This window comes from Chionomys nivalis, chromosome 19 (assembly GCF_950005125.1).
Source record: "Chionomys nivalis chromosome 19, mChiNiv1.1, whole genome shotgun sequence".
In the NCBI taxonomy this organism is placed as follows: domain Eukaryota; kingdom Metazoa; phylum Chordata; class Mammalia; order Rodentia; family Cricetidae; genus Chionomys; species Chionomys nivalis.
In genome coordinates, this window is record NC_080104.1 from 3,897,561 (window position 1) to 3,925,130 (window position 27,570).

Here is a 27,570-nt window from a genome sequence, read left to right on the forward strand (position 1 = left end):
TTTTTGTGTGTGTTTCCATATGAATCTGAAAGTTGCCCTTTCAAGATCTATGAAGAATTGTGTTGGAATTTTGATGGTGATTGCATTGAATTTGTAAATTGCTTTTGGTAAGATGGCTATTTCTTTATATCCCCCCTACCTTTACTTATTTATGAGCATGGGAGATCTTTTCCCTCTTCTGATGCATTCTTTAATCTCTTTCCTTAATGTCTTAAAATTTTCTTTTACTTGCTTCATTGGAGTTACACACATACTCTCTATATGTGACATCTATCTCTATCTATCTATCTATCTATCTATCTATCTATCTATCTATCTATCTATCTATCTATCTATCATCTATCTATCTATAGTGTGTGTGTATGTGTGTGTGTGCATGTGTGTGTGAGAAAGGTATTGTTTTCCTTACTTCTTTCTCAATCTGTCATTGGTATATAGAAAGGCTGCTGAATTTTTTGTGTAATTTTGTATCTTACTACTTTGTTGGAAGTGTTTATCAGCTGTGGTTCCTGATGGAGATTTTAGAGTTTTTATTTATACTATATCACTTGAAAATACTGCTACTTCCCATTTCTTCTAACTTTTCCAGGTTTTGGAGTCTAAGTTGGTGTCACTCATGATAGCTCTTGTTTCTTTTCGTCATGAACTAAATTTAACTTATTATTACTTTTGCTTGGAGTACTGAGGATTGTACCTAGTGCCTCAGCATGTTAGGCAAGTGCACCACTACCAAGGTACTCTTCTCTCTTACCATTTTATTAATTTTTGTGTTCTTTTTCTTTTGGTTTGTTTGTCTAGGGACCCATCAATCTTTTTGATTCTTTTCAAGGAATCAACATTTGGTTTGGTTAATTCTATATATTCTTTTCATCAGCATTTCATTAACTTTGTTATTTCTTAATGGATTTTATTGTTTTGGGGTTAGTTGCCTTTTTTCTTTTCCTCTAGAATGTTGAGCTGTATTTTTTTTTTTTTTTTTTGTCTCTGAATTCTCTTTTCTTTTGATACAAAGTCTTGCTGTGGAGCCCTGGCTGGCCTATCACTTGCTATGTAGACTTGGCCTCTGTGTTCCAAGTGCTGGACCGCATCATGCCATCCAGTCATGATTTTTGTAAAATATGATCTTCGTGGCTACAGATTTTCTTCTTAAGACAGCTATATCCCAGAGATTCTGGTAGTCTGTTCTGTTGTTTTAATTTGATTCTAGGAATGTAAAAATTTGCTCCCTAGTTTCTCCAAAGAATCACTGATCATTTAAAAGCATATTGTTTGGTCTTCAAGTATTTGTGCCATATCTGAGATTAGTCTTTTGTTGATTTCTAATTTCATATAACTGTGGTCTGGTATGAGGAAGGGAATTATTTCAATATTTTTGTATTTGTTTTTTTTAAAGTCTTCTGCATTTAAGGTGATCATTTTTTAAATTTTTTTTTTATTTTTGTATTTGTTAAAGCTCGGTTTGGGGTCTAAATTGTGAATAACTTTAGAAGTAGTTCCATGTATCAGAGAATGTCTATTCTCTCTCTTTTTGTGGTAATATTTTTCTGTGTGGATGTTGCTAAATCCATTTGACTGTTACTTTTAGACAAGGTCTTACTATGTGATTCAGGTTGGTTTCATACTCAAACTCTCCTTGGCCTCCTGAGTACTGTGATTTACAGGCTTGAAACTTCACTCTCCGTATACCTCTCCCTTAGCCAGTAGTACATATCTCGTTTTGTTGAGAAAGGTCTTGCTATCAGGCTAGACTTAAACTCATGATAATCCTTCTGCCATTGCCTCCTGATGCTGTGATTGCAGTAACACCATTACACTTTGCTTTTGTGTCTGTTTTTCTATCAATTCCATACTGTTTTGATTGCTACTGCTTTTTTGTAATATAATTTTGCTACGTTTTTATTATACGCTGTTGCTGGGAATTGACAAATAGGCTTTGCCCTTTCAAAGCACAAGCTCTAATATTAGGCTACTCTTCCAGCCTTTGCCATACACATAATTACATTTATATAATTATACAGATAGGGTCTTATGTATTCCATGATGCTTTGAATTTGCTATGTACCCAAAGATGATCTTAAAATCCTGATCCTGGGGCTGGAAAGGTGGCTCATCAATTAAGAGTCTGTATTGCTCATTTAGAGGACCCAAGTTTCATTCCTAGCACCCCATGATAACTCACAGCTATCTGTAACTTCAGTCCAGTGAGCTGATGGTTCTGACTTCTTCCATGAACACCTGCACATATCACACTCCATATACATAATTAAAATATATTAATATATTATTAATTAATTTAATATATTAATATATTAAACTCCTGATCCTTGGGCTGGAGAGATGGTTCAGTCATTAATAATGTCTGCTGCTCTTCCAGAGGACCTGAGCTTGGTTCTCAGCATCTACATCAGATGGACCACAACTTCCAGGAGATCCAATGCACTTTTCCGGAGTCCAAAGGTATTCAAACACATGTGGCAGATGCACAGATACATAGAAACGCACATAAATAAAAATAAGAATGTTTTAAAATGTTCTGATTCTTCTGCCTCCATCTAAGTACTAGGTTATTAAGACTGGGCACTTGGATTATACCAGAGAGATGCCAGGAGACAAGAAGTTGGACATACAGTACAGAACATAGGTAACTGAGCCACACAACGGAATGCAGATTAATAAAAACAGGCTAATTTGAGTTGATGACAAACATAAGCTAAAAGGTCAAACTTTCATAATAATAAGTCTCTGTGTCAATATTTGGGGACTGTCCACCAAGAAAGCTTGCTACAAATAAATGCAAACAGTAATTTTTTAAAAGAGATGGAGTCTCACTATATTGTTTAGGCTAGTTCCAAACTTCTGTTTTCTTTTCTTTTCTTTTTTTTGTTTTTGTTTTTGTTTTGTTTTGTTTTTACGAGACAAGGTTTCTCTGTAGTTTTGGAATCTGTCCTGGAACTACCTCTTGTAGACCATGCTGGCCTCGAACTCACAGAGATCTGCCTGCCTGTGCCTCCCAAGTGCTGGGATTAAAGGCATATGCCACCACTGCCTAGCATAAACTCCTGTTTTGAAGGGATCTTCCTGCTTCAGTCTCCCAGGAAAGTGGAATTATAGTATCACCACCATGTCCAGCTCAAGAAATATCTTAAATATGGTCATTAAAATGATTTCATTTCTCAGAGATGATGCTACAAAGAATGGCCAGATTTAGTATACCATGAAAGTCTGGTGGAAACTATCTGGGTGCTTGATATGGGATTCCCCTCTGTATGCTGTGAGTACCATTGGTTAATAAAGACATTGTCTTATGCCTGTGATAGGGTAGAGTAGAGCTAAGCAGGGAAAACTAAACTGAATGATGGGAGAAGGGAGGCTGAGTCAGAGAGAAGTCCTGTATCCCAGCTGGAGCCGGGCGGAACTTTACACCGGTAAGCAGCAGCCACGTAGCGATACACAGATCACTAGAAATGGGTTAAATTAAGATATAAGCATTAACCAGAAGTATGGTTAAGCTATTGGCCAAACAGTATTGCAAATAATATGGTTTCTGAGTGATTATTTTGGGGCTGAGCAGTTGGGAACTAGCTAGCAGCCTTCTTACAACAGGTGCTTAGAATTTATTACAGAGAAGGGGACAGAGAAGGAGTCAACAACAACAACAACAAGGAAGATAAAGACTGAGCAGAAAAGGAAAGAAATGAAGAAAATATCACAGAGATAAAATAAATTAAAAATATAAATGAAATGCTTGTGAGTGTATTAATTGTATTATGGTATTATAGCCAATATGCAGATTATTAATTATAATCTTTGCATAGAATGTGGTTATGATCTGTTTAATGCTCAGTATTTTCAAATAAATATACTAAGCAATGAAAAAATTGATAGGAGTTGGAATCTCTATACTACTTTGGGGATTATGGGCATTTAAAATGTGTGTGTGTGTGTGTGTGTGTGTTTACATGTGCCCATGAACATCTGATGAGAGGACAGTTGTTCTGAGTTGGGTCTCTACTTCTATCACATATGCCCCTGAGTTAAACTCAAGTTTTGTGGCAGGCTCAATGCACTGATGGATTTCTGTTCCAGTGTAGGCATTTTAATGTTACTGATTTCCCTGATGCATAAACAAAGACTGTCCTTTGTGCCCTTGGTAGTTTCTATCCACAGTGTTCTGTAGTTTGCAGTGTACAAGTCTTTCACCTTCTCTGCTAAATTTATTTGTAGGTGTGGTAGTGTGGGGCCTATTGCCTCAGTCATGAGGAGGGTGGGATAGGATGGTTTCTTTAGCCTATGAATTTGAGGCCCTCCTGGACAGCAGCTAGAGACCATATCTCAATTAAACAATGACTTGGAGAGAGCTTGCCTAGTATGTACAGGGCCAAGTGTTTGAGCGTCAGCTTCACCAACCAACCAACCAAATAGCCAATCAACTGGCAACTGAATAAAACAAGTTTATTCCTAAGTATTTTGTTAGTTGGTGGTATTGTAAAGAGTTGCTTTCTCAGTTTCCTTTTGTTCTAGATAGTTATTTTTTTTGTGGGGGAGCACAAAATTCCTTGCACTCATTGTTATAAGGAGAGGGCCACATGTTTGTCCCAGCCATCCGGCTAGCTTACACCTGAAATAACCACACAGAATCTGTATTAATTAAAGCACTGCTTGGCCATTAGCTCTAACTTCTTATTGGCTAACTCTTACATCTCCATTAATCTATGTATTGCCACGCCACGTGGCTGTGGCTTACTGGAGATTCTAACTGGCGTCCATCTCAGGAAGGGGATCCATGGCTTCTCTCACGTCTTCCCAGCATTCAGTTCTGTTTTCTCCGCCTGCTTAAGTTCTGCCCTATCAGGCCCAACGCAGTTTCTTTATTCATTAACCAATGAAAGCAACACATGAACAGAAGAACATCCTACACCAACTCATCGGTAAGCACTAGGGAAACTAGGATGTTAAACACACAGAATAGTCTCTTCAAAGGGAGAGATGTATGTCCTGTTTTTCCACACAGGAAGCTGAGAATGGAGGTGGTTAATAGCCAGGTATTTGTGATACCTGTAGGGTCAGGCCATACCTAACTGTCCACAAGAAGGATTGGAGGTGACTAATAGCCCAGAAGACCTCTGTAGTATTTGTATGTCTGAGGCCATACCATATCCTTCCTAGACACCATAAGATAATACACGTATCTTTATAGAAAAAGTGACATGTAATTTTTTGATGTGATTATGCCTCCTTGTGAGCACAGCATTGTGTTACACCAAAAACCTTTTCTCCAAATTGTACTGTACTTAAATATACATGCAATAAACTGTCCTGTTTCAGACAGTAGAAGTTTAACCCAACATTGGCTACTGAGTTGTGTAGAACCAGAACGTGGATCATCAGTTGCCAGCCCTGGTAGTTGCAGAAACCCCCACAGTCAATTTTATATGTTGATTTTATAGCCTGCTACCTTCCTGCATTCAGTTATTAGTCTTACTGGTTTTAGGTTGTTTATGGGTATGTATGTATGTATGTATGTATGTATGTATGTTACTTAGAGCTTTACAACTTTATTTTTTGGCTTTTTGAGACATGATTTCACTATGTGGCTTAGGCAGGACTAGAACTCACTGTCCTTCTGTTTAGGTCAGCTTTCTGTGTATAGAGATCACAGTCATATGCCACAACACCTGGCACACACGAACACAAGGACCTCTGTATGTAACATCCCATGGAGTTGCAGCATGTGTAGAGGAGGGTCTTTGCCATCCGTAGCCAAGTCTGCACAGCCCCCTGTATGGGTACAGTTGCACTCTTTGTCCCACTCATCCAATTCCAATGAGAACACAGTGTGCTTTCCCTAAGATTAGGGTTTTGTTTTTGTTTTGTTTTGGTGTTTAACTCAGAAGTCTTCTTCCCTCCTCTTACCACCCACAGGAGAAGCAAAGAACCGAGCGTATAACCCTGAAAGTTTCCATAGGTTTAACTTGTATGGAGTCCCAACACCTCATTTTAATGATGGGCGCACGATGGCTAAAACTTTACATTGGCTCCATGAACTACAAATGTAAGTGTGATTATACCTGGACTAGCAGTAAACCTTAGAGATTTAGCATATGCACTTCAATAACTACCAATTTAAAATTTATTTATTTTTTAAAATTTATTTTTAAGAGATATTAAATACATCAACATCATTCAGCATAAAATTCATAGAAAAAATTGATCTCACAGATTTCTTTACTTCCACCAGCATTCTGTCTGGCTTCTCCAGAGAAAGCCATGTTACTGTTTTGTTTGTGCTGTTCTGAAATTGCTTTATGACTTGTTTTTGAGACAGGGACTCACTCTGAAGCCTATAGTAGCCCAGAATTTGGGTCAATCCACTTGCCTCAGTCTGCCAGTGTTAGAATTACAGGCATACCCTAGTTTGCTTTTTACTTACTTTTTATTGTTGCTTTAGATTCTATTTTTAGTTTTAAGTGTGCATGCGTGTTTATGCACACATTTGCATGCAGGTGCACCTCACAGGCTGAGACATCAAGATATGCAATGCTTTGTTGATACCCATGGGAAACCTGCCCCTTTCTAAAGAAAAACAGAAAAGGAGTGGATAGGGGGTGTGAAGGAGAGATGAGGAGAGGGAATGGGAGGAGAGGAGGAAGGGGAAACTGGTCAGGGTGTAAAATACATAAATTAGTAAAATTTAAAAAAAGAAGTCAAATACCTTTTTATTTCAAGAGGGAAGAATCAGGGCACAATCACAATCAGATAAAGGGAAAACCAAACTTCCACAGTATAAATTACTCAGCGTCGGTATATTTGGCTCTGCTCTCTGCAGCACATACTGCTGGCTGCACTCTAGGGCTGTCACTGTTCTTGGTGGTCATTCCATGGTATTGGCATCTCAGTGCTGGGGTCTTCTGCAACTGGGTTTCATATTCACCAGTAGCTCCTCCTGGGCTCTCTTCTTGGTGCAAATCTTCAACCTTCCGCATAACCCCTCTAATTCTGGGCCTTCCACTGCTATTCCATCTGCAGTTTCACCTTTCCTGGCTGCTCACAGTGCCAAGCCTCAGCTGCTTTCCATGACCCCTTCATGCCTTCAAATCCAGTACCACCTGGGAGATTCTTACATTAAACCAAACTTGCTTGCCAGCCTTGGCTACCTCTGGAACACAGCTTCTGTGTGCTGACTCTGAGGAAACACTTCCCAGAGTCTCCTCCTCCTCCTCCTCCTCCTCCTCCTCCTCCTCCTCCTCCTCCTCCTCCTCCTCCTTCTTCTTCTTCTTCTTCTTCTTCTTCTTCTTCTTCTTCTTCTTCTTCTTCTTCTTCTTCTTCTTCTTCTTCTTCTTCTTCTTCTTCTTCTTCTTCCTCTTCCTCTTCCTCTTCCTCTTCCTCTTCCTCTTCCTCTTCCTCTTCCTCTTCCTCTTCTTCTTCTTCTTCTTCTTCTTCTTCTTCTTCTTCTTCTTCTTCTTCTTCCTTTTCGTCTTCTTCTTTTGAATGAAGTCAAAATTTATTGACAGCAATACAAAACAAGCTAAGACTGAAAGCTGCCATTTAAGAGGAACAGATATATTAGTGTAGTTTTCTTCCTGGAGAGGGTATGCATTCAACTCATCAGACCCAAAATAGAACAAATACTAGACTTTCAACAGCTAACCAAAGACTGTACTTCACCTATTAATAGGAAAAAATTGCTAAAGACAAAACGAGACATTTACAAATTTTTTTGATGCTAAGTTCACAGAAGTAGACAAAAACAAGCTATAATTACAAGAACTTCAGACACAGGATATAGATGTAACATGACGATTTAAATCTTTTCCATCAGCCATAATCTGCTCTATCTTCCACTCACTTTTGCTACGTTTACATGCTTGCTGCTTCTACACTACAGAGTCAACAGTTATCACCAACAATGCAAACCAGTTAGACCCCGACAAGACTTCGTGTGTTTCTGCTCCACTCAAGCTAAGACACTCTAAGCCAGGATTAAGATCACCCGTTGATTTTAGACCCTGCTCTTTTTTTGCTTATGTCATACAAAGTTAAGTCCTTACATTGCACTTGCAATGTTCTTGCTACTGTCTTTTTCTGAGACATTAACATTAACTTGTGAAAACTGCAAAAAACAATGAAATTGTACTTTCGATTCTGAGCCTGCAATCTTATTCCTGCTTAGACACACTACACTCCTCTGTAGCTCATCCCACCAGCACAGCGACCCCTTTCCTTGTTCTCTGTTCCTTTGCCCCGAAGGCACTTCTGGATAGCATAATATGTGCACTTTGACTGCCTGGACAGTCAGGACACCTATGGTCATTGGGACTTCTCATTCCTCTCCTCTTTCTTTTCTATGGCTACTACCACTTTCCTGCTTTCTGTCCACTGGGGAATATCCAGGCTTGATGTTGTCATCAGGGGGACAGAGTCGGTTTCGGCTTCGAGCTCCCAATTGGTACAGCTGCGTTGCTGGACGATCCTTGTTCCTTATGCGATCTCTCTTAACCACTTCCTCTTTCTTTTCAGCTTTTTTCTGAGGTGCATATTGATTCTGTATTCTCACTCTTCTTCCCTTTATCTTGAAGTGCTTCTTTTTCTCTCTTCAGTTCCTCTTCCTTTCATTTGAAAGTCTTCTCTTTCTCATAGCGCTCCTTCTGCTTCTGCCTCTGGCGTTCTTCTTTTTGCAGCTTCATCCTCTCTCTTTCATAATCCCGATCTCTGTCCCTGTAATCTCTGGCATTCTCATCATCAGGCCTCTTTGGTTCTTCATCCTTCAGTTCGACATCAGAACGCCTGGGCAGAGTACAACTTTGCCCACTGGCTCTTTCTTGATTCAGATTCTCTTTGCCCACTTTCTTGGCTTTGTCTCTTTTATTAAGGTCTTTTTCTTCTCCTTTTTCTGGTTTCTTGAACAACTTAATCTTTGGTTCATCCTTTGTTTTTTCCCTTTCCGGAACTCTATCTTCCTTAGCTTTTTGTTTCTCCTCTTCTTTTCATTTTCTTCTTCTCATTGCCTTTTCCTTTCCATTTCTCGTCTCCTCCTTTCCTCCCCCCTTTCTTCTCTCATTCGCTGCTTGTTCTTTAAAAATCTCAAAAGTTGGGTTGTCCTTTTAGCTATTAATTTTCAACTTTTGGCTTCTATTTATTTCCTCCAGCAATTTCTCTGGAGTAGATGTCATTTTTTCATTGTCTGTGGTGTAACTCTCCAAAAATTTTCTGTATTCTGGATCATCATCGATAGTCTCAACTTTTGTATCTCTTTTCTTAATCTTCTCTTTTGCAGCTTTTTGAAAAGGTGCAAATTCTACTATAGCATGATATTCCTGACCTTTATTGTCGAGGAATACAAAGTCATTAAATCTGTTCCTGAATAAAATAATGCCTTCTTGTTTTTTAAAGTTGGTATATGCTCTGGCATACATATGAGGATACAGACTAGTATCATTGGAAAAAAACTCAAAATGATCATGCTCAGGCATAGGTTGAAGATGTTCCTGAAGCCACTCCTTGGTCAAAGTGGGAGGTAATCTTCAAATTACCACCTTGCTTAAAGCTTCTTCCTTCTCCCTGTTGCGATCTTGCTTATCTTCCCTTTTGGCGCCTCAACTAGTAGCCTCATCACTGCTGCCTGTGGCACCCTGAGGCATTAACAGGGTCACTTGCTTCTCCTTAGGCCTGTGATCTTTCTCTTCCTTCATGACCATGGTTCTAACCAAGGACACCAGCAATACCAGCAGACAACAGTTGCAGGAAAAAAGCAAGGAATGGTTCCTCCTTTGGAGGAAATGTGAGCATACTAAACCTCCTGAATCAACAACTGCCTACAGATCTGTGAGAGAACACAGTTCCGTTGTTTGCTGCTGTTTGTGGTAACTTGTTATAGCATCCATAGGAGAGCAATGCTTTCAAACGGCTTTCCCAACTCTCAGGGAAGACCTGGCTTTACTCTGCTTTCTGCCATCTTTAAGGAGTATGCAGCTGGGCATCCAACTTCCTACTCTTCTGCCGGTGTTGTTCCTATTGTTAGCAGCCACAAAGGCAAAGTCTCATTCTTTTTATTATTAATTTAATCATATCTTGAACATCACGAAGCAGGAGCACTTCATTCACAGATGAATGCTGGGGAAGTCCTGGAGATAGGGGCGAACCTGGGCAGGGTGGCTTCAGCAGCTGTCCCTACCCCTGCATAGTGGGCCTCTCGGCCTGGAGGCTGTGGCCATTTGTTTATGACTCCCTGTCCTCTCAGATCCCTCTCTTGGGCAGGAAGAAGAGATGGGCTGTTTTACATTTCTCCTTTTATTTCTCCACAAGATTATTCTTCAGAATTTCAGTCCCGAATTTGAGGAATCAGGAAATGCTATTAAATTCAGAGGAACTTGGGGTGGGGTGGGTGTGGAAGGAGGGGAGGGAGGGGAAACTGTGGTTGGTATGTAAATGAATAAAAATTTTTTTTTTAAAAAAGCAGAGGAACTGTAAGGATCTGTGTTTATGGGGAATTTATTAATTAATAATGCTATAAATTTACTTATTTGATAATGATCATGAAAGTAACAAACTCATACTTCAGAAAATCAACACAATAAACGTTCATATTCCTGTCAATTTACTTTGATCACAACATTCCCTTTCTAGTATGGTCCCCAGGCAGAATACTGCTGTTCTAACCAGACTGCCACCCCACGCTGTAGCCTCACTGCTACCACAAAATATTACGTAGGAGTGTGTAGTCTTCATCACTGGAGCCTGAAATGCATGCAAGGCTGTTCTTAATCACCTCTCATGACTGAATATTTGGATTTTTCTATTATAACTAATGAGACTATAATGTTTTTATGAACCACTGAGTTATATCACACACACACGCACACACACACATGCAAAACATGCTAGGCAAGTCAAACAATTTTTTTCCTCTTTCTTTTTCTGTGTGCGTGTGTCTGGCACATGTGTTAATGTGCAGAGTGCGCATGTATGTGTATGCATATGTGGAGGTCTCAGGGTGGTATTGATAATGTTTTTTGATCATTCTTTGAGGCCGAGTAGCTCAGTCAAACTCAGTGCTCCCTAACAGTTTTCCTAGTTAGCTTGCTTTAGGGATCCTGGATCCTGTCTCTCCCTTCAGAAACTAGTGTTATAGGCATGTTGACACATGCATTCTGAGCACCTGAACTTCACCTTCAAGTTTGTACAGCAAGTTCTTTAACAACTGAGCTAGTTCCCCAGCCCTCAGCTAATGTGTGTTGGTGTGTGTGTGATATAAATGCTTTCTTTCTTTTTTTTTTTTTTTTTAGAGAGACAGGCTCTGCTTCTATTTATTGGATTGGCACGTTCCCCTGCTATAACCTCCTGACTATCTAATCATAGTAGCTCCACTGCTCCAGCTTTCTACATTAAAAATGGTTTTATTAGCATTATTTTTATGTATATGGTGTTTTGCCTATATGTATGCCTGTGTACCATGTGTATGTAGTGTACACAGAGGGCAGAAGAAGGATTTAGATCCCTGGGAACTGAAGTTACAGACAGTTGTGAGCCCCTGCATGGGTTCTGAGGGGTCCTCTGCAAGAGCAGCAAGTGCTCTTAACCAGGAGCCATCTCTCCAGCCCTGCTTCCCATATTTCTAAACACTGTGTGGACTGCTTTCTTACTACTGATTCTTAGGTGGAGATGAAAGGGCATAAACATGGTAGGGACGGGAGGGATGCAGCTACACACACACACACACACACACACACACACCAGCCTGAGGAGTTCTTTTCTGAGTGAAGTTGGTATTTTTGACATTGCCACAAAAAAGAATTTCAGGATGATTTGGTATGAGAAGCAGAGTTTGAACTTATTAGCAGAGATTAAAACATTTTAAACTGTTATGGTTTTTATGTGTGTTGTCTGTGGGGTATGTGTGTGTGTTTGTACATGTGTAATATATGCGTAAAACTGTCCAAGTGCGTGTGGAGGCCAGAGGAAGACAGTGTCAAGTATCTTTCCTTGTAGCTCTCCACCTTCTTCCCCTGAGGCAGTGTCTTTCACTGAAACAGAAGCTTACCATTTTTGGCAAACTGGCTGGCCAAAGGGAGCCCATGGGATCTGCCTCCCCACCCCTGTCACAGAAGGCACTTATGACCAGACCCAACTTTTTTATGCGGCTGTTTGGAATCTGGACCCAGATAATCCTCCTGCTCTCATCCTCTGAGCTACTTCTGTAGCCCCTAAGAAGATACTGTAACACAAATACAAGTGTGTGTGAATGTGTGTGTGTGTGTGTGTGTGTGTGTGTAGGAAGAAACTTATAGGAAAGGAAGGCAGTACTCACCCAGGTGTGGGTGAAAGAAAGAATCTTGCCTGAATCTCTTTACAATGTTTGTATATGTGACTTGGTGGCTTCTAAAGTTCTGCCTCAAAGGGTTGCTAAGGATAGCTTGCTCGCTCTCTCTCTCTCTCTCTCTCTCCCTCCCTTTTCCTCCAGTAAATGAGGTCAGGGACCTGAGGAGGCATTGAGTAGGGCAACAGCAGACAAAGTAAAATCACGGGTGGCAAAGAAGCAACTGTGCTTTTCTTTAAACGTTTATTTAGTGTGTGTGGGTATCCTAAGGTGAGCTTGCCCCCAAGACATATTTTTATGTGAACATTTATAGTTTTCTTAGTTACATTCTCTGAACTAAGCACTTTACAACTGGGAAAGGAGTAAGGCCGTATATACTTAGACCTTAAGAGTAGTTCATCATTATTTTAACATTCTAAGTGGCATAGGACTAAGACTGTATATGGTTATACAAATAAGTGTGGTTCACTATTATTTTAACATGCTTATTTGAGATATCTCTACATCAAAGGAACTTTGATCCTATGGGGCGCATCCTTCCCTTCACATGTAAGCATTGCATGTAAGCACATGTAAGCATTGCGGCTCAGATGGAAAGGGATCCTGCCAGTCAGGAGCCAAGGAATACTGAGTGAGTGTTAGGGCTCAGAAGGAGAAGTATTCTGGCACTCGGCCAGGGAATACTGAGTGTTACAGCTCAGGAGGAAGAGTATTCTGGTGGTTGGGGACCAGGGAATACTGAGTGCTATGGCTTGAATTGAAGAGTATTCCGGCACTCCTGAGCCAGGGAATAACATAGGTCACAGCAAGCATAGGAGTTTTCTGCCCTGCTCTAGGGAAAAGTATCCTCAATGTAGCAACTCTACCTTGGCAGGGAAGGGCTTCCCCAGAAAAGTTGTTACAATTTGGCTCCAGTGCCCAGGAGTGTGACAGCTCTGCTCTTTTAGAGGAAGGTCCCCAGCTAAAGTATTACAGCCCTGCTCTGCTCTGTCTCTGCTCCAGGGAAAGAAGGTCTCACCCAAACCTTCTTCAAGAAATTTATTGGGAGAGAACAACCCAGGAGAGTGGGTGCCTCAGCCAGGGTAGAAAAAGGGCAGCCTCAAACTGAACCAGGGCTTATATAGGAATTCTTAGGGGCAAAGTTTTTCCAGGGCAAAGGTTTTCAGGGTGGGAATTGGTTAGATTTCAGTCCCTTGAGCTCAGATTGGCTAGATCTCTGTTCAGGGACTGGTTCGTTTCCCTGCACAGGGATTATTTGGTTTTCTGCTTAGTTAATCAAGGGCAGATTTAACTCTGGTTTCAGGGTCAAATTGTTTATTTTATTTTATTTTATTTATTTATTTTTTTTTTGGGGGGGGTTTTCGAGACAGGGTTTCTCTGTGGTTTTGGAGCCTGTCCTGGAACTAGCTCTTGTAGACCAGGCTGGTCTCGAACTCACAGAGATCCGCCTGCCTCTGCCTCCCGAGTGCTGGGATTAAAGGCGTGCGCCACCACCGCCCGGCTTATTTTATTTTTTTAATTTTAGCTTTTTGGCTATAGTTTTGAGGCCAGGGCATATTTCTTTCCCTGACTCTGACCCCCCGCCCCCATTTACTGTGTTAAGGACTGAACTGCATACATGCTAGGCAAGTGTTCTTCACCCCCACCCCCACCCCCCATTTACCGCGTTAAGGACTGAACTTCATACATGCTAGGCAAGTGTTCTTCCACTAAGCTATATCTCCAGACTGCCAGGTCCAAAAGAAAAACGGACAAATGTGAACTGCGGTGCCTATTAGCATATGAAAGTGAATTAGGGCCTCTAAGATGACCCTTCTCTCAGCTCTTCTCACCCGTCCCCACCCTAAACCGTTCCAGATTATGGGCTTCCCTTGCCCCAGCTTTTAATTTTTATATAACCCTGCCATTTTTGCCATGCGTTTTCTTGGTTTCCTTTGCCTGAACTCTTCCTCATCCTCTCTTTTCTTCCTCTCTCTTTTTCCTCCCATGGACCTGGTCAGTCTGTGGGTCATGTTTAGTTCACTACTTTCTCTCGCTCTTCTAGACTCTTCTAGATGCCTCTTCTGTACTCTTCCTCATATCTACTATGCAAACCTCCCTCTCAACTATACCCCCACTTTCTATACAGACCATGCTGTTTACTATCTACCAAATGTATTTTTATTACAGATTTTGTGATAGAAGCATCAACACATGGTAGTGTTAAGCATGGAATGTCTTCTGAGACTTGTTCATTGAAGGCACAGTGATATTATGATACCTTTTACTGTGTGAATATTTTATAACTGAGGACATTTTAATAATAAAGATACCTGAAATTTTCTCATTTTGTAGGAAACGAGGAGCTAAATTTACATCCCAAAGGGCTGATGACTTCAAGGAAAAGTTTCAGCACAAACTTGGAAGTGTTTTAGACCCGTGAGTTTGAATTTGAGGCCCATATTGAGTGTCCTCTGGTCCTCTGGATAGGCTTGATGGCACATATCTGTCATCTTAGTACTGAAAAGTAGAGGCAGGAGGACTGGAGCTTAAGGTCGTCTTTACCTACATTATTGAATTGGAGGCCAACCATTGAAAACCAGTGTTGGTTTGCATTTTATTAAATTTCATTATTTTATTTAATAATAAGAAAATTATTCTTCTGTTGTTTATCAGTGGAATACTGTCACTGCCTACAGCAGTAGACTTGTACACATTTGGGGAAGAGGGAGAGAGAATTCTGTATGAAGCTTAATTTTTCGTGTATCAGAAAAAATATTTTTGATCATATTTGGTTTGAATCCTATTTCTCACCCCTCCACCCCTCCCTTCCCATGGAGTGGTCTGCTAGGAAAACCTTCAGCCATTGTTAACGTAAATGAACACTAGACTCTTGTGTCTTCCCTTTGATTTTTCACAGTGTGTCTATAGAAGAGTCTATAGACTATAGTCTAGGGTAGTTTGTTAGGGGGCCTAAGGCAAACATATATAATGTTGAGCTTCAGATGGTGGGAACTTCAACCTAAAGAGTCTGCTTTCTCCTGTAGAATTGCAGAAACTATGAATGTTGACCCAGGCCACACATTTGGAGCTTGCCTTCAGCCTGAGGACTATGGTAAATATGTGACTTTTCTTCTTGACAAATTAACACATCCCCATTAACGGAGCGGCTTTCTTAGAGAAGCCCACACCCAGGTCCTGGGTGTGACTTTCTGAGAGTCTCTTTTTCTATCAACCCCTATGCTTTTAACCTGTATTGAAATATCTGAAATAATCTCTTTCCCCCAAATCCCCATAAAGGGCTGCAGGTGCTGGGGTCTTGTTATTGCTCAGCATGCTGACCCCGGACGCATGATCTCAGCGGCTATTGGCTGGAGGAGCGGAAGGACCTCCCGCAACAGACGCATACTAAATAAACTGTTGAATAACATACCCAGAAAGCTACGCTGCTGCATTCACCAGGGACACAGATACATATGTACATTTTTGTAGTGCTAGATGTTGACCCCGAGCCTGATGCATGCTGGACAGTGTACTCCACCATTATGATGTTTCCAGTCCCTCGAAGCTTCTGATGTGAAAGCATTAACGCTTTATAACATTAATGATGTATGAGAAAGATTTTTTTATGTTATATGTGAACTAATACAGTTTAAAGGTCCTATCATTAATACTGTATATGGACTTTTATGTAGAAAATAAATATAAACTTATTAAGGGAACTCAGTGAGATAAGCCAGCTTTTCATTTAATTTCAATGTACTTACATCATGACAGGGAGGTCTCTTGGCGCCTCTTAAAAATACAAATTCTGGCTGGGCTGTGGTGGCGCACACCTTTATCCCCAGCATTTGGGAGGCAGAGACAGGAGGATCTCTATGAGTTTGAGGCCAGCCTGGTCTACAGAGGGAGTTCCAGGATAGCCAGGGCTGTTACTCAGAGAAATCCTGTCTTAAAAACAAACAAACAAAACAAAAAAATATTGCCAAATCTGGGTTGGCAAGATGACTCAGTGCCAAACTTGGGGCCCATATGGTGGAAGGACAGCCAGCTCCCAAGTGTCCTTTGACCTCCTCATGAGTGCCATGGTGCACTTGTGAGCCTCTAAGTGCTCATGCCTGTGCACATGTCCCCCATGTACCCTATACACAAGTAAGGAAGTATATGTACATGTGTGTGCAGGTACCCTGTAAATCAGAGGAGTTACAAATGGTTGTGAGGCATCTGATGTGGGTAATGAGATGTGAACTCGGGTCCTCTGGAAGAGCATTGCGTGCTCTTAATCACTCAGCCATCTCTCTTGCTCAGTAAGTATATATTTGTAGCGTGATTAATAGAAACCCAGAGACAGATATTGGGGTTTAACCCGAAGGTCAGAAAAGCAAAACAGCTGGCCACTGACTCTTACCTCTACCTCAGTCTGAAATGGTGATCCTGCCTCTAGGAATCTCAGAATGAGACTATGTCTGAGAACTGTCTCCTTCTGTTTTATAGTCCTCTTTAGTTCTGGGATTAAAGGTGTGCACCACTGAGCTTAAAGGCATGCATCACCCAGTTTCTATGGCAACTAGTGTGGCTATTGGGATTAAAGATGTGTGTTACCACTGTATGGCCTGCAAGGCTGACCAGTGGGACTGTTTTACCCTCTGATCTTCAGGCGAGCTTTATTTATTAAAATACAAATAAAATGCTGATACATATTATTTCCTTCTTGAGTCTCTGAGGGAGTTGAAGAATAGATAGTTACAGTTATAGTTTTCCTTGTTTACCTGAGACAGAAAGCAAATTATGATAGAAAGTAAATTAGGTACAAGATTTTGGACTCACCAAGATAGAATAAAAATGACATATTTTCTCTGAATTTGTCAAATGCAAATGGACTAAACATTGCTGAAGTGTTTATTGCCTATATATATTGCACACAGTCATTGTACTTAATGCATATAGTTTTTTTTTTTGAGGGATGTTGCACAAGTCTTTTTTTAAAAATTTTTTTTTGTTGAAAAAATTTCCGCCTCCTTCCCTCCTCCCATTTCCCTCCCCCTCCTCCCACTCTTCTCTCCCCCCACTCCTCTCCCCCGCTCCCCACTCCTCCTCACTCCCTTCTCTTCATTCCCCCTCCCTCTCGAGTCTGAAAAGCAGTCTGGATTCCCTGCCCTGTGGGAAATCCAAGGTCCCCCCCCTCCATCCAGGTCCAGGAAGGTGAGCATCCAAACAGGCTAGGCTCCCACAAAGCCAGTTCATGCAGTAGGATTGAAACCTAGTGCCATTGTCCTTGGCTTCTCATCAGCCTTCATTGTCTGCCATGTTCAGAGAGTCCGATTTTATCCCATGCTTATTCAGTCCCAGTCTAGGTGGCCTTGGTGAGCTCCCAATAGATCAGCCCCACTGTCACAGTGGGTGGGTGCACCCCTCACGGTCCTGACTTCCTTGCTCATGTTCTCCCTCCTTCTGCTCCTCATTTGGACCTTGGGAGCTCAGTCCATTGCTCCAATGCGGGTCTCTGTCTCTATCTCCATCCATCGCCAGATGAAGGTTCTATGGTGATATGCAAGATATTCATCAGTATGGCTATAGGATAGGGTCATTTCAGGTTCCCTCTCCTCAGTTGCCCAAGGTACTAACTGGGGACCTCTCCCTGGATACCTGCGAGCCCCTCTAGAGTCAAGTCTCTTGCCAACCCTAAGATGGCTCCCTTAATTAGGATATATACTTCCCTGCTCCCATATCCACCCTTCCTTTATCCCAACCATCCCATTCCCCCAAGCTCCCCCCATCCTCCCCTTCTCACTTTTCTCACCCCATTTCCCCTTACCTCCATCCCACCTCACCCCCAAGTTCCCAGTTTTTTCCCGGCAATCTTGTCTACTTCCTATATCCAGGAGGATAACTATGTTTTTCTTTGGGTTCACCTTCTTATTTAGCTTCTCTAGGATCACAAATTATAGGCTCAATGTCCTTTATTTATGGCTAGAAACCAATTATGAGTGAGTACATCCCATGTTCATCTTTTTGGGTCTGGGACACCTCATTCAGGATAGTGTTTTCTATTTCCATCCATTTGCATGCAAAATTCACGATGTCATTGTTTTTTACCGCTGAGTAGTACTCTAATATGTATATATTCCACACTTTCTTCATCCATTCTTCCACTGAAGGGCATCTAGGTTGTTTCCAGGTTCTGGCTATTACAAATAATGCTGCTATGAACATAATTGAACAAATGCTTTTGTCATCTGATAGGGTATCTCTTGGGTATATTCCCAAGAGTGGTATTGCTGGGTCTTGGGGTAGATTGATCCCGAATTTCCTGAGAAATTGCCACACTGCTTTCCAAAGTGGTTGCACAAGTTTGCATTCCCACCAGCAATGGATGAGTGTACCCCTTACTCCACAACCTCTCCAGCAAAGGCTATCATTGGTGTTCTTGATTTTAGCCATTCTGACAGGTGTAAGATGGTATCTCAAAGTTGTTTTAATTTCCCTGATCGCTAAGGAGGTTGAGCATGACCTTAAGTGTCTTTTGGCCATTTAAATTTCTTCTGTTGAGAATTCTCTGTTCAGTTCAGTGCCCCATTGCATATAGTATTTTATATTAGTTATAGCCGCCTTTTTATTTTAGACAAAAAGGGGAAAGGTAATGGTATTTCATTTGTATTTTAATAAGTAAAGCTTTTCTAAAGTTCAGAGAGTAAAGCAGCCTCATTGTTCAGCTTTACAGACCAGGCAGTTGGTGACACACACCTTTAATCCCAATAGCCACATTAGTTGCCATAGAAACTGGGCGGTAGTGGTGTACACCTTTAATCCTAGTGCTAGAGAGGAATACAAGATGAGAGGGACAGCTCACAGACACAGTCTCATTCTGAGATTCCTGGAGGCAGGATCACCATTTCAGGCTGAGGTAGAGGTAAGAGCCAATGGCCAGATGTTTTGCTTTTTATGTTGAACCCCAATATCTGTCTCTGGATTTTTATTAATTGTGTTATACACATTAAATAAAGAAATGAAGGCTGCAGAGATTGCTCAATGGTTAAGAGCACTTGATCTTCTAGAGGACTGGGGTTCAATTCCCAGCACTCACATGGTGGCTCACTTCACTTCCAGGAGATACAATGCCCTCTTCTAGCTTCTGTGAACACATGTAGGACACAGACACACATGCAGGCAAAATATTTACATACAAAAAATATTAAAAATAAAGAGGAGAAATGCGTATTTTAGGGCACACTATAAATTTACAGAATCAGAAACTGTCTTGAGATATTTGTTTTTGAAGCAGTACAACTTGCCATATGTCTTATCTATCTCTCCCAATCCTGGGATTACACTGTGCACAGCAACACATTTGTTTATCCATGGGACCCATCTTGAAACACATTTAAATTGTAATGTACCCTCGTCAGGGATGGTGGCTCATTCTGTAATCTCAGCATTTGAGAGACGAAGACTGGATGGTTGCTTTAAGTTTGAGGGTATCTTCGAGTAATAGAGCAAGAGAACATGTTTAAAATTTTTTTGATTGTTCTTTTCAGTATGGGATTGAACCTGGGCTTTTCACAATGCGAACAAATGCCTACATCTATCTAGATCCTTAGCCAAGAGAGATCTTCCCTCAAAAATGAGAGCAAGAGTGAGAAAGAGAGAGAGAGAGATAGATATCATAAGCACTCTGTTTTTGCACAGCTGCATTATTTAGAATCACTCTCAGCCAGCCAGCCAGCCAGCCAGCCAGCCAGCCAGCCAGCCAGCCAGCCAGCCAGCCAGCCAGCCAGCCAGCCAGCAAATCATCTGTCCTGAAAATGTGAGCTGCCTGCCCACTGAGAGACCTTGGCTTAAGGCAGTTACTGGGGAATGATAGAGGAAGATACCTGAAGTTCTTCTCTGGCCTCTTGTCTGCACTTTCATGAATGTGCACTCCTGCATACAGCCGTGCATGCTATTTAAAAAGACCAAACAGAAACATTAACTTTTATGTCTAATTTTTATACACGGAAGTATTCTGCATAATAGTATCAGAGCGAGTGTGCTCTGTACACCTGGAATTCCAGTCTTAGGAGACTGAAAGGATTGCCATGAGTTCAGTGAGGCCAGCCTGAGCTACATGAGACAAGGTCTCATGACCTTGTCTACAAAACTGAAGTAGTGGTGGATAGTGCCAGCATTAGATGTGATTGGTTTTTATGTTTTTCATTCCTAGAGGTTTCTAGGTCTATCTCTGCCTCTGTTTCCTTCTCTGGAAATATTATGGGCATATTTTACATTCACATGTAAGACAACTTCTTTCTTCAATAGGAGCTGGCGATCTCATCCATTACAGACGCCCTGGTGAATATCTTCGTGGCAAAGATCGCCAGCGAGCCATGATTGCCGCTGCTCGTCATCACTTGAAGAAATTTAATTACCAGCACTTTAACACTTTGCTGTCGGCTTTCAGGCACTATGACAAGGCCAGTAGTTCTGCAGAACAAGGGGGTTATGGTGCATAGGTAAATTCCAGCAGACTGGTGCAGATGGGGGGGTTAGTAAACTGTGGCCTGGAGGTCATAGCCAACTCATTCATTACTTGTTCCCGTGAGTGCAGTTTACTTGAAACACATTTATGACTGTGTGGTTTGAACCATGGCCAATGGCTACTTTTGTCCTCTACATAAACAGAACTGGGTAAATCTCAGTGTTCTGAGAACAAGGGAAAACGTAGCTCTGTGGATCTGCAGGGGACACTGGATAGTTTTATACTTAAGTTTTGGTGTCTATACATAGAAACGTCAATCTATATCTAACTGAATCATAGAATTCCATTGACTTGGGACTGATATCCAGCCAATGGGTGCAAGACCATTTGATTTTTTTTTTTTTTTTGAGACAGGGTCTCTTGTAGTTGTTGTGTTGTAGCACAAGATCAAAGACTTTACATAAAACCACATCTGGTTTTTGTGGTACTGGGGATTTAGCAACTGGCTTTGAATGGGCTGCACCTCCATGCCAAGATTGAAACATTTTAAATTACTGTAAATGTAATTTGTTCATTTAGTTTTGGGTGCTGGAGGTTGAACCTGGGACTTTACACATGCTAAGCATGTGGCATGCTCTGACTTGCACTTCCAGTTCCTTTTCAAAATTTTTGCCCTGCTTTTCAGGAAGCTCACAGCCCATTGAATAATTTCAGGGTCAACTTTGTGGGCATTTGAATTTATTTTTCATTTTTACTTTGCTTTGATTTTCCTCTACTCCCTTTTGTGCCTCATTGTATCTGCTTTTCTAGGCCGATTAAGAATATTTAAAAAGATTCTTGTAGGATCTGGGGATTAAACTCAGGTCATCAGGTCTGGCATGAGTGTCCCTACCCACTGAGCTTTTTTGCTGAACCTACAAACCATTTTCGAATGAGTGTGTTATCAATACATACGATATGTGTTGGTATAGAGTATAACAACCATTTTAATTATGAATTTAGTTTTTATTCAAAATTAAATAAGCAAAAATTTTAAGAAATTTGTGTACATTATTCATATAAAAGAAAGTTAATAGAAACAGCCACAAGTTTGTAATAAATAATTATAAAGAATCCAGGACAACATGAATATAAATCATGTCACTGTATAGTGCTCTAATTGAGATATGAATAAGGCTGAGTGAAATACAAAACAAACCTTAAAAGTCTTTACAAAACCTTAAAATCTTAGTTCTGCATTAGCTTCTCTTCCTTCTGATCCTTAATGGGTTTATGTACTATGTAATTTCCTAAGTATAAGTATCTCGTTAAATTGTAAATTACACTCTGTGTGTGTGTGTGTGTGTGCACGCGCAAAATAATTTAAAAAAGAGAAAAAAAAGAAATATTCCTGTCTCCCTTCCTGTGCTGATCACAGTGTTTGTGTGTGTGTGTGTTTTTTTCATTTTAAAAATTAATTAAAAATATCCCTTGCTCACTGACTAATTTATTTAAGAACAACTACTTTGGTTTTAGGCCTGGGAATTACATAACTGTGCACTAATGAATAATACTTCTCATTATCAATAAAATAAAATATAAACAGAAAACAAAACATATTCACTTAAAATTGTACTAATTTGAGGCATCAAATGTTGGACTGGTTAGTATTCCATGGTTGATGCAGAAGAATCAAGTTTTTTGAGGCCTGTTGATAGGGCTGTCTAGCAAAACTCTGTTTTGTTTTTGTCTCCCACCCTCTGTAAAGAAGTTATGATAAGCACATAGGTGACAAAGACGTCTATAAGTCACTGCTTTGCCCTCAAAATTGTGTTTTAAGAAAGTATAAGTGAGTCAAGGTAGCACCTTCCTTTAATCCCATCATTGCGTAGCCAGGCACAGGCAGATTTCAGGTGAGTTTGAGGCCAGACTGATCTACATAGCAAGTTCCAGGACAGCTAGGACTACACAGAGAGACCCTGTCACAATAGAAGAAACAAACAAACAAACAAAAAAATAAAAGGAAAAGAAAAAGAAAAGAATGAAAAGTAAATAAAATGTATGTGTGGTTGTGGAGATGGCTCTTAGTTCTTGTAGAGGACCTGAGTTCATTCCCAGTATTTGCAATTGGCTCACAATCACTTTTAGCTCCAGCTCCAGGGAATCTGATGCTCTGCACAATGTGCACATTCCCTCATACGGACACATACACATAATTACAGATTAAATTAAGAAAGAGAAAATATATTTGATGTTTTGTCTGGTTTTTAATGACTACTGGGTATCCTCAATTTCAAGATGATTTTCAATACAAAAATATGTAAGTTAACGTAATCAGATTTAAAATTTTATTCATATACACATAGAAACAGACAGACAGAGAGAGACAGAGATAGAGATAGACTGAGAGAGCACCCCCACACCCGTACAAACTTGGCTAGGTAGGGTTACTATGTAGCACAGGATGCCCTTGGATTCTGAGCCTCCTGTCTCCACTTCCAAGTTGAGATTACAGGCATACACTATAATACCTGACTCAAATCTGTCGTAATTTGTGTGTGTGTGTGTGTGTGTGTGTGTGTGCACGGTTGGGATGAAACTCAGGCATCATACTTCCTAGACAAGTGCTTGGTCACAGAACTAGACTCTAGCTACTTTCAGTCAGTTTTAAACAGCTCACAAATACGAATAACAGAATCTGCTGTGCTGGCTAGTCTTAATGGCAACTTGACACAAACTAGAGCTATCTGATAGGAGGGAGCTTCAACTGAGAAAATACTTCTATCAGATATAGGACAAACCTTAATTAACAACTGATGTGGGAGTGACCCAGCCTGTTGTGGGTGGTGCCCTCCCTAGGCTGCTGGTCCAGGCTTCTGTAAAACAGGCTGAGGAAACCATGGGAGCAAGCCAGTAAGTAGTGTCTCTCTGTGGCCTCTGTATCAGCTCCTATCTCTACGATCCTGCCATGTTTGAGTTCCTATCCTGACTTCCTTTGAAGATGAACAGAAATATGGATGTGTGAGCCTTTCCTCCTCCCCCCTTTCTTGTGTCATGGTGTTTCATCACAGCAGTAGAAACCCTAGCTAGGACATCTGCCTTTGCTCTTTAAAAGTTCATTTTGAATGCAGTTATAAGAAATACGATCTTAATAGCTGCTGGTTATCTAAGTAAGCCACTAGGCAGGCTCCTTATGATGACATCACATCCCTGAGCATTATTTAATGATGATGCATCTTTTAAACCATCAACTTTTAATCTGTACAGTGTAGTGTTTGGCATCCTTAAGTAATGTTTTACTGAGAAGCCAGGACAATGTGGATCTAGTGCAGTGGAATCCAAAACTATTGAATGCTCTGATTCAGTTTCATAGAAAAATAATCAAGACAGCAAACAAACTTTGATTTCTTAAATGAATATTCTTGCTTATAAGTATCATTCATTGAGTGCATATTGTCCCATTCAGCATTGTTCTGGATGTTTGTAGACATTAACTTACTTAGAGCCTAAAAATGTAACCATAAATTTGAGTGACAGCATTATGGCACTTGAGCATAAGCAGGCTTGAGAGAGCATACCATCACGTTTGCAAGCTAAAGGGTATCATATTGGCAGCTACAAAATGTTCCCAACGAAAGAAAAGAGCCAGGGCCAGGAAGATTGATGATAGACACAAGCCTGGGTGAGGCTCTGTCTCAAAAAACCAAGACCTGAACAACTCTCACCCTAAAAAATGGAATCAGGATTTCCTTGTTCTCCACCTACCTGAGAGCCAGCAGTTAAACATGCACAGTACACAGCACTGGAATAGAAGGACAGCTAAGAGTTTGGCAGGACTAAGTGTTACAACTGGAGCTTTTCATTATTGTCTATCATTGTCCCTATAAATCATAAAGCAAATTTTTATGATCACTGTAGCCCCAACATTTCCTTGAGCTTTGAGTAACATGAGTTTAATGAAAATAAAATGCCCGTGCTTTCAGTGGCTACAAGCCTTGTATTAGGCAACAAAGCTGTCAATATTGACAGCTTTGTGAACTCTTTGATTCCATCAGTAGCTACTACATTGCTTTCCTGACAGGATAGCAGGTTCATGGTTTGCTTGGCTTGGGTTTACCATACAGATATTTATAAAGGAGTTTACATTAATCTAGGCCATTTATAACTCCATTGTCAAGGTAATATGTGTTAACAACAGGAGGCATAGAGAACTTCTCCAGGGCCACAGTAATTTATTTAGAATTCACTTGGTCTCTCTCATTGGGCCATTTTTGCAGGGATTTATCTTCAATGGCACTGAATTCAACTTTGAGCAGCTATAGCCCCAGTCATGCTCAATGATTCAGTCATAAGTAGTTTCTCTTGCAAATTCTTTCCCTAAATCTCTCTAATGAGCTAACACATTCATATATTCTTTTTTCTCTTTAATTTAATTTTTTTCAGTGCTCGGTATAGAGCTATATTCCTACCTGTAGCACCCAGAATTCACTGCCCAAAGCTACCTCCCACAGGGGTGGAGCACAAAATGAAATCCTTAGCTCCTTAGCATCATCTCTAAGTGCATTTAAGGTTGGCTTGAAGGAATGCATGACGGACTGAGTGGTTAAGATGTCCTAGCTGTGGACTTTCTTCCTTAACAAGAACTATCTACTCTGCCCCCTCTTCTCCCAAGGGAACCAGTCAAATTTCTCTTTACTCTGTCATCAATTTCCCTCCAGTAACATGTAGTGTAGTCATTTATGCCTTTAACTATTACATGTAAGGAGACTAAGGGTTTTTCCCTCTCTGGAAGAATGAATCTTAACAATGTTACAATGAGGGTAGACTTGAGGGGTTGGTAGCTTCTCTCCTTTGTTAGCGGGAGTAATATCAAACAAAACTAGGCCTCCCTACTCTTTGCTTTGTAATGTCATCTCTATTGTCCCAGTTGGTAAGCAATGAAGTAGAGGACAATTTATGGCCCTGGTGAGAAAATAGAAGGTGTTAACTCTGTCAGCATGAAAAATTGTAATGAGCTGTCAGACATGCAAAAACATTGCTCAAGTGAAATGCCAAGCCTGTTTTATGATTATGACAGCTACATTCCAGGGCACACAGTTTGGTTTAAAGGATGTGATTAAGCAGGGTGTGTGAGAGCAAGCCTGTCATTCCAGCACTTGGGAAGCAGAGATATGAGGACCAGAATTCATGGCCATTCTCAGCTACATAGTTGATTGTAAAGTTGGCCTAGGTTACATGAGACCTTGCCTCAAAACAACAATAAAATACTAAGATAAATAAGTAAATAATGTGGCGGCGCAAATGTAGACAGATTATATAGATATATACAGCTTTAATAAGGAAATAGACTTACAGGACCACAGGTTCCCGCGGAGCACTGGAAAAGCGGAGCAAAAGAAAAAGGGGCTGCTGGGCTCACGCCCGGCAGATTTATCTGTAAACATTAGCCCGAGGCGAACACGCCCCCAATGGGTGGGGCTATGTCCCTACATCTCCCCCTTTTGTCTAAATAAGATAGAACCAAACCAAATACAACTATATACAATAATAACAAATAATAAATATAACAAACAATATTGAGAACAAAACTTTTGCTAAACATTCTATCTCCAGGAGTCTAAATAACATAGAGAGTAACTACAATTATATAATCTTCAACTCCGTCAAAGATCTGAGAAGGGAATAAATATTACTTAACAATCGAGAGATATCCAAAATGTGCAACAATTGACAGAGACAACTGACTACCTGGGCAATCACCCAAAGTCTCGTTTGCAATGTTGAGTCAACCAACTTTGGCTAAGGCCTAACATAACTGGCATACCATTATTAAAGGCAAGGAACTTTCTTAGGACTATCCTACCCTGTCTTGGCAAGATAAGACAATCCTGTTTCATCCACTTAGGGATATTCTGTATCTTTGTCAGAAGTTGAGGTATGGGCTTTTCTTAACCCAAAGGCCAGTTCTGCCAAGAAGACAAGCTCCCAGTGGAGTGTCTTTGGTGCTCAACGTTCTCTCGGGAGTAGAGTGGTGTTGCCAGGAGTAATTGTGTCTCTTTGGCATAGAAATTTTAGGTTAGATTAAAGGCCATTTTCTACAGCTCTTCGAAGAGGCTGAAGATCATACTATCTATACTAAATATAATCTCTATGTAACTAAAAGACCTGATAAACTTAAAAATAAATATGACAAACATATAATTCTCAATACCTATCTAACTTTGAAGACTAAAAGAATAAACAACTGTGCAATATATGAAGACAATGATCTTCAACTGTAAACAATGTCATAGTATCAGAGGTAGAAATGTACAATGTAATATGGTAGATGTATCAATACAATATAGACAAAGTTATAAGCATACTCATACAAAAATAGAGGTAGGAACACTCATATTCAATATTCAACATATCAATATACAAGAAACAGTACCAGTACAATTTTCTATAAACAGTAATTCACAAATACCAATCATCCCAAAAAACCAGTTACCCCCTTCTTCTTCCTCTTCTTCTTCTTCTTTTTTTTTTTTTCCAAAAAAAAATATCACCCCATCCCCTCAACCCTAAACCAACCATTAAAAGATGTCCCCAACCCTGAGGGCAAACTCTGTTGGGAGAGGGGATGCCGTCCTCTAAGATTGCTTCTAGCTGACATGGGGGCGACGTTCTTCTTAGGGGGTCCTGTGAAAGCAAATGATGGTAAAATTTCCAAATTAACCTTTGACCTAAGAAAATTGTAACTAGTCTCAGAGCGTTTTGAGAAGGTCCGACCAGAGTGTTGTCAAAAATGTGCACCATTCGGAATTGTCTCTTGTAGTTGGTACCAAAAAACAGGTCTAAT

At 40.5% G+C, this 27,570-nt stretch overlaps 1 protein-coding gene and 1 pseudogene across 1 annotated transcript in view; one reads left to right on the forward strand and one right to left on the reverse strand.

The window, feature by feature from the left end:
- Efhb (EF-hand domain family member B) overlaps window positions 1-27,570 on the forward strand; it is an 87,560-nt gene that overhangs the window by 44,884 nt on the left and 15,106 nt on the right. Inside the window, exons 7-10 of the mRNA XM_057751359.1 lie at window positions 5,923-6,052; window positions 14,648-14,731; window positions 15,340-15,407; window positions 20,588-20,742. Of these exons, the coding sequence (XP_057607342.1) occupies window positions 5,923-6,052; window positions 14,648-14,731; window positions 15,340-15,407; window positions 20,588-20,742 (437 nt within the window). The remainder of the gene's footprint in view (window positions 1-5,922; window positions 6,053-14,647; window positions 14,732-15,339; window positions 15,408-20,587; window positions 20,743-27,570) is intronic.
- LOC130862070 (regulator of nonsense transcripts 3B-like) lies at window positions 8,321-9,689 on the reverse strand (annotated as a pseudogene).